Below are 6,123 nucleotides of genomic sequence, written 5' to 3' on the forward strand. Positions count from 1 at the left end.
ATCTCTATTTATTTTTTGGCAGAACCAGGGTTTGAACTCAGGCCCTTGCGCTTGCCAGGGAAGCGCTTATTCCACTGAGCCATCTCCCTGGCCCCAGTATCTCCACTTAGCAGCTGTATGACCCTGGGCAACTCTGTGGCCTCCCCTCTGGAAACGGAATTATTGCTAACTAGGTAACACAAAAGTGTTCAGCAGTGTCTACCTGCTGATAAGTGCTAAGTAGTACTCTAGCGCCACTGTTTACAGTTTCTAGTCAAACCTTTCATGGCTGAGCAGAAGGAAAAGAAGACATTACTGGGATTTCACTCAAGAATGTGTCTTTATTGAGGAATTTGTAAGAAAGAAGGATGAACCCTCTGTAAAAAGAGGAGATATTGCCTCCAAACGCCGAGGAGGAACGAGACCTGGGTGGCTTCCCAGAAACTGGTGTTTCCGGCATGACTGGCTCCCATGTCCTGCCAAACTCTACAGAATATCACACTACAGCTAGAAATTCCTACCCACCCCCTCCCAACCCTCCAACCCAAGCCCCAGATTTCTTACAGCCATTTGCCAAGAGCTTTAGGAAGGCTCAAGAGTAAATATGCCAGGCTTGTCACTTTTTTTAGTATAGGAGATTGAAACCAAGGCCTTCACACTGAATTACATCCACAGCCTTTTTTTTAATGTATCGAGACAGGGTATCACTAAGTTGCTAAGCTGCCCAGACTGGGCTCAAATTGTGATCCTCCTGCCTCAGCCTCCCAGTGTTCAGATTATAGGCACTATTTGCCGGGCCACCACACCCAGCTCAGGCTTGTCTCTTACTGGGGTCAAAGTAGGTTTGCTTTGGAAAATTCACATAGGAATGTAAAATGCTTTGAGGTCTCTCTAGTCCAACCAACAACAATTACATCCTGCTGGGGAGATAGCGCAGCACCGTAAGTGCCTGCCTGGCAAATGCAAGGTCCTAAGTTTGATTCCCGGTTTAAAAAAAAAAAAATTACATCCAGACCATTTTAAGGGAGAGGGAACAAAGAATTCCCCTTCTGAATGTGCATACTTGCAGGGAAACTGGACTATATCAGTCTGCTCTTTATTAGCATGGAAAATGGAAAAAAGGTAATAATATATAACACCCGTGTTAGAGTCACTGAGTTCTAGAGGCAGAGGGGACTGTGCCCTTCTGACCCAATAAGTGTCTTGCTGGCTCCTCTCCACTGCGGGACAGTCATTCTTCTCCAGCCGGGAGATTGTCTTCGATCCGCCTGATGAACCTCATCCGGATTTCTGTTACACTGTCTCCTTTCAGGGTGTCCTGGACAAACTTGGCCTCCACTGCCATCTGGACCTGGGGGACAGTGGAAAATGAAGGCCTGGCCACAGACTCCGGAGTCCCTGAGGACAGGGCTGTAACTGACACACATACTGCAGTCAGAAGGGTTGCTTCACACAAGGATGGACTGCTAGCTCCAATGATACACTGCAGCAGAAGACAGCAGCTCCAACCCACAAAGAAACTCAAGAACGAGGCTGCCACCAAGGAAGCCAGTCTTGGAATGGACGTTCCTGAGGCTGGGGGCGCTGACAGCATCATTCCCAGCCTATCAGGGAAGACTAGCTCCATGCAGATACCTCGCTTGGACCTTATTTCAGCGGCATGGTCCCCCCAAGGAACAAAGGGCAGGGACGAGCTAGAGCCCTTCTCTCCCCCCATTCAAACATCTATTCATACAGACCTTACTGTATTCCAGGTGTTGCAGAAGAGCTACACTCACCATCTCCAAGGCTCCCCGCAACACCCCACACAAGAGATTGGAATAAATGAGGGATGAGTGGTTATCAGGAAGTTCCACGAAGTCCACCAAGGGGTTATTTTCCAAAATGAGGGAGAATTCGTCACCAGCTGGGCTCCAATTAGTGATGCTTGGAGTGATGCCCAAGTACATCTTGAATGCCACCTGTCAGGGGACACACAATAGCACTACAGGGAAAGACAGCAGGCACTGTACAAGGGGGTGGGGGCACACAAGGAGGAGACAGCATCTGTGCACAACCCCACACTGGCCCTCAGGAGCTTATCAGTGAAGCACCACTCCCTCTGCCTGTGCCTCTCCGTGGAGGGGAGCACCAGGCCTCCCACAGCTTTGGCTGCCTGGAGCCATCATCTGGGCAGAGGCCCCAGCCTCCTGGCCTATCGCTGCTGCCTGAACCCACCTTCAAGAAAGTGAACAGGTCACTGGGACAGAATCACTCTCACCCTCCCTCAGCCACTTCTTCATTCAAACCCTCACAAGGCTTGCTCCACTGTCACCTCTCGGGACGTGGGCAGAGCCAGCATGCTTAGAACTCAAACAGCCATCCTTGAGGAAACTACTATAGGTATTATTTATTAATACTCTAATAACATAACACTGATATTAGCAATGAACACTTATGATATGTGCAATACTATGCTAAGTGCATTCGTTTTTACTTGAATGCTTATGTCCATAATTTACTCCTCACAAAACCCACATAAGGTAGCTCTTAGTTTCTCCAAAAATAAGGCAACTAAGGGGCCGGGGAGATGGCTCAGTGGAATAAGCACTTCCCTGGTAAGCGCAAGGGCCTGAGTTCAATCCCCGGTTCAAAAAAAAAACAACCCTGAATTTGGGGGCCTGGCCCTAGCTCAGTTCTTTAAGTGGCTGCTTCCACCAAGCTGTCAGCCTCAGGTGGCTCTAGTTCGATCCCCACAACTCTCCAGCCAGCCACACAAACCCTGAGGGCATGCGGAGGAAAACAAAACAAACAAAAAAAATCCTTATTCCAAAAATAAGGCAACTAATAGGCATGAAGTTAAAAATTGCCAGGCATGATGGTACCTAATAATCCCAGCATTCTGGGAGGCTGAGGCAGGAGGATCTCAAGTCCAAGCCCAGCCTGGGCAGTCAAGGAGACGCTATCTCCAAATGAAAAGTAAAAGAGACTAGGAGTATAGCTCAGCACTAAGGTCCTGGGTTTAATCCACGCTACTGCACACACAAAAAAAGAAAAAGTACAAGTGAGTTATCCTAAGAATCCAGTATGGTAAATACTAAAACCAAAATCTGAAGTCAGGCATGTTTATAATCTGTCTTTTATTGTTGTTTTGCAGAGCTAAGGATCAAACTCAGGGTCTTGCATGTGCTAGGCAAGTGTGCTACAGAGCTTCACTTCCATCTATATATCTTTTATTTTGTGGTATTAGAGATCAAAGCCAGAGGCACTCCACCACTGAGTTACATCCACATCCCCAGCCCCTAGCCCCCAGGCCCCAGCCCTTTAAAATTTTTTTAAATTTAAAACAGGGTTTCCTTAAATTGCTCAGGCAGGACTCAAACCTGCAATCCCCTGCTTCTGTCTCAGTGCTGGGATTATAGGCCTGTAGTAAGTGTACTCAGCTCCATCTGTATTCTTCTTTGGATGTTTTTTTTGGCTAGTTCAGGCTGCCTTAAGGGCGTGTCTGGGGCAGCTTGTGGAGCTGGAGATCGAACTGCGGTCCCTTGCACCTGACTGCCATCTGTATTCTTTTTTGTTTTGCATTGATTTCTGAACAAGCTATGTAGCCCACACTGTCTTCAAACTCACAGAAATCCTTGTTTCAGCCTCCTGAATGCTAGGATTACAGGTGTGCACCATCATATCCAACCTTCATCTGTGTTGTAATTCACGTTTATTTTTTTTTTAAGCTTTCAGCTACACAGATTTACTGAAAGTAAAACTCTATACACAAAGTAACCTGGACCTGCTGCCTCAAAACACGATCCTTGGGGCTGGTGAGATGGCTCAGTGGTCTAAAGCACCTACTTAAAACAAGCTTAGCAAAGCACAGGGACCGCGGTTCAATCCCCCAGCACCACATACCAGCCAGCCCTGCCCCCTGGTGGGTTGAGCTGGCCACACACACACACACACACACACACACACAAATAAATAAAAATAAAAAAAAAAAACACGATCCTTTTCTAATATCCTGATAGACTGGTTACAAAGCAACTTAATCTAAAATAAATAGAAAAATGCCCAGTTACATCAGATGTAGGGCCTAACCAGTGAACTCTAATAGTTCTACAAGACAGTTAACAGGCAGGACTGAGTCTCAGTGAAGGGGTGCTGAAGAACAGACAGGAGGTGCTAGAAGGCCGTCTTGTGCACTGCCACAGTGATGCTGTCGTGCCTCTGGAGCATGATGCTCCCATTATCTGATTCTAGACACACCACAGGAGTATCAGTGGGGTCAGAGGTCAGTTTAGCTGCCTGCTGAGCCAGGACGGATATCACCCCAGCGTGCTCATCCGACAGCGTCCCTCGGCAACCCAGATTAAGTCCTTGTGAGTCTGTACATAGGACTCCAACAATGGAGGGATTCTTCATTGTGTCCTCCAAATGCTGCTCTAAAGTTGCCTCCATCCTGCCTGCGTCCACCCTACCCAGGATCCGGCAGCCCATCCTCACACGTTATTTTGCTACACTTTCACAGTGGAGGAGATTATATTTTAATTTCAGTGGTTTAATCCATAGGGATGATCCCACTCTTTTCTTGTTTATAATCTCCTACTCCCAAACCACCAGGAAAGCTACTTGGACCCAAACACCTGTCTAATCAGTCTTTTGGGAGATCAGGAACCTAAGGGACAGCGAAATAGTAAGCAATGTTTGCCAGTGGCAATCCTTCAGCATGGCCAGGTGGCCCAGGATAATGACCTTGGCAATGACATCTGCAGTTTCCCGAAAGTCATGGCATCTGCCAACATTTGACCGTGCCAAGAAATCTTCAATCAGTCGGACTCCTATGTTATAGCCCCTGAGAAGGAAAAGAGCAGAAGACTGTAAGCTCTACATGTCTAAACATAAGGCTATGATTAGTAAAGCAAAAAAGGGAATAACCTCAAAACATCCCAATAAAAGAGCTCAGTGGAAACTGTACCTCCAGGACACTGTTCAGGGTTGTAAAATACAACCAAGACTCAGTGTGCCAGTGAACCCCAATCCTCTCTCTCTCTTTTTAATTTTTTTTTATTTTTTATTTTAGGAAAGGGTCTACAGGGTATTTAGGGTCTCACTACTAGATTGGACTTGTAGTGATCCTTCTATTTATAGCCGCCCAAGAGGTGGGATTACAGGGGCACGCCACCATGCCCAGTCTCAACTGCCATCTCAGCACACCCCGGGGGCAGAGCCAGCACAGTAGGCCAAGAGATCGAACCCCTGACCCCTGGGCCTGCTTGTAGGTGCTTTAATCTGCTGAGCTATTTGGCCAGCCCTTCCCCAGTCCTCTCTTCACTTCTGCAAAGGTACTCACATTTTGTCTAGCTGTTTATTCACATCTTCATCATTTTCATAGTCTTTGCATAGCTGGGTGACAAGAGCCCCATAGGTCAGGGTGAACAGTTCAGAGCTCTAAAAGAGATTCAAGCAACACAAAAGACAAACTGTGGCAACAATCTGAACTGGCCTTGATGCAACTTTTTTTTTTTTTTTTTTTTTTGTCCTTTTGTGACAGGTCTCACTCACTATGCAGTTCAGATGAAGTTTTTTTTTTTTTTTTGTGGAACTGGGGATTGAACTCAGGTCCTTGCGCTTGCCAGGGAAGCGCTTATTCCACTGAGCCATCTCCCCAGCCCCCTTGTTTTTTTTTTTTTTTTAAACAGGACCTCCCTATGTTGTAGAGGCTGTCCTCAAGATCACAATCCTCCTGACTCAGCCTCCCTAACACTGGGATTACAGACATGTTGCCAGCATGTCCAGCAACACAACTTTCAAGATTCAAAGAAAGGTCACCAGTGTCTGGAGGGGCAAGCACATCATTTCCTGAACAGTGGCCAGGGTATGTGGCTCCCGAAGGGCAAATGGCCAAGGCTACAGCCAGACTCTTAAAAGCCAGGCTGAAGGAAGCACCTCATGCCCTGGGCAGCCACTCTTCCAACATACCAAGGTGGACCTCTGACAATCGCAGTTCAGTCACCACAACCTGGTATGGGAGCAGAAGGTGCTCACTCCGATTCTAGACCCAAAGCGTTCAGTCACCAACTAGCTTCTGTATACTGGCAGGTGTGACACCTCAACATGCCTCAGCCTAGAGTTAAGCTGTATTCCCGTGGCTCCATCCAGAAGCGGCAGAAA

At 47.3% G+C, this 6,123-nt stretch overlaps 1 protein-coding gene across 1 annotated transcript in view; it reads right to left on the reverse strand.

Annotated features, from left to right (window-relative positions):
• Positions 1-306: 306 nt before the first annotated feature.
• The window catches only part of Trappc3 (trafficking protein particle complex 3), a 19,879-nt gene continuing 14,062 nt past the window's right edge, over positions 307-6,123 (reverse strand). The window contains exons 2-5 of the mRNA XM_004641090.2: positions 5,303-5,400; positions 4,705-4,804; positions 1,758-1,940; positions 307-1,330 (exon numbers count right to left, since the gene is read on the reverse strand). Coding sequence (XP_004641147.1) covers positions 1,211-1,330; positions 1,758-1,940; positions 4,705-4,804; positions 5,303-5,400 — 501 coding nt within the window. The 3' untranslated portion in view covers positions 307-1,210. The remainder of the gene's footprint in view (positions 1,331-1,757; positions 1,941-4,704; positions 4,805-5,302; positions 5,401-6,123) is intronic.

Source organism: Octodon degus, unplaced genomic scaffold, assembly GCF_000260255.1.
Source record: "Octodon degus isolate 3935 unplaced genomic scaffold, OctDeg1.0 scaffold00130, whole genome shotgun sequence".
Taxonomy (NCBI): domain Eukaryota; kingdom Metazoa; phylum Chordata; class Mammalia; order Rodentia; family Octodontidae; genus Octodon; species Octodon degus.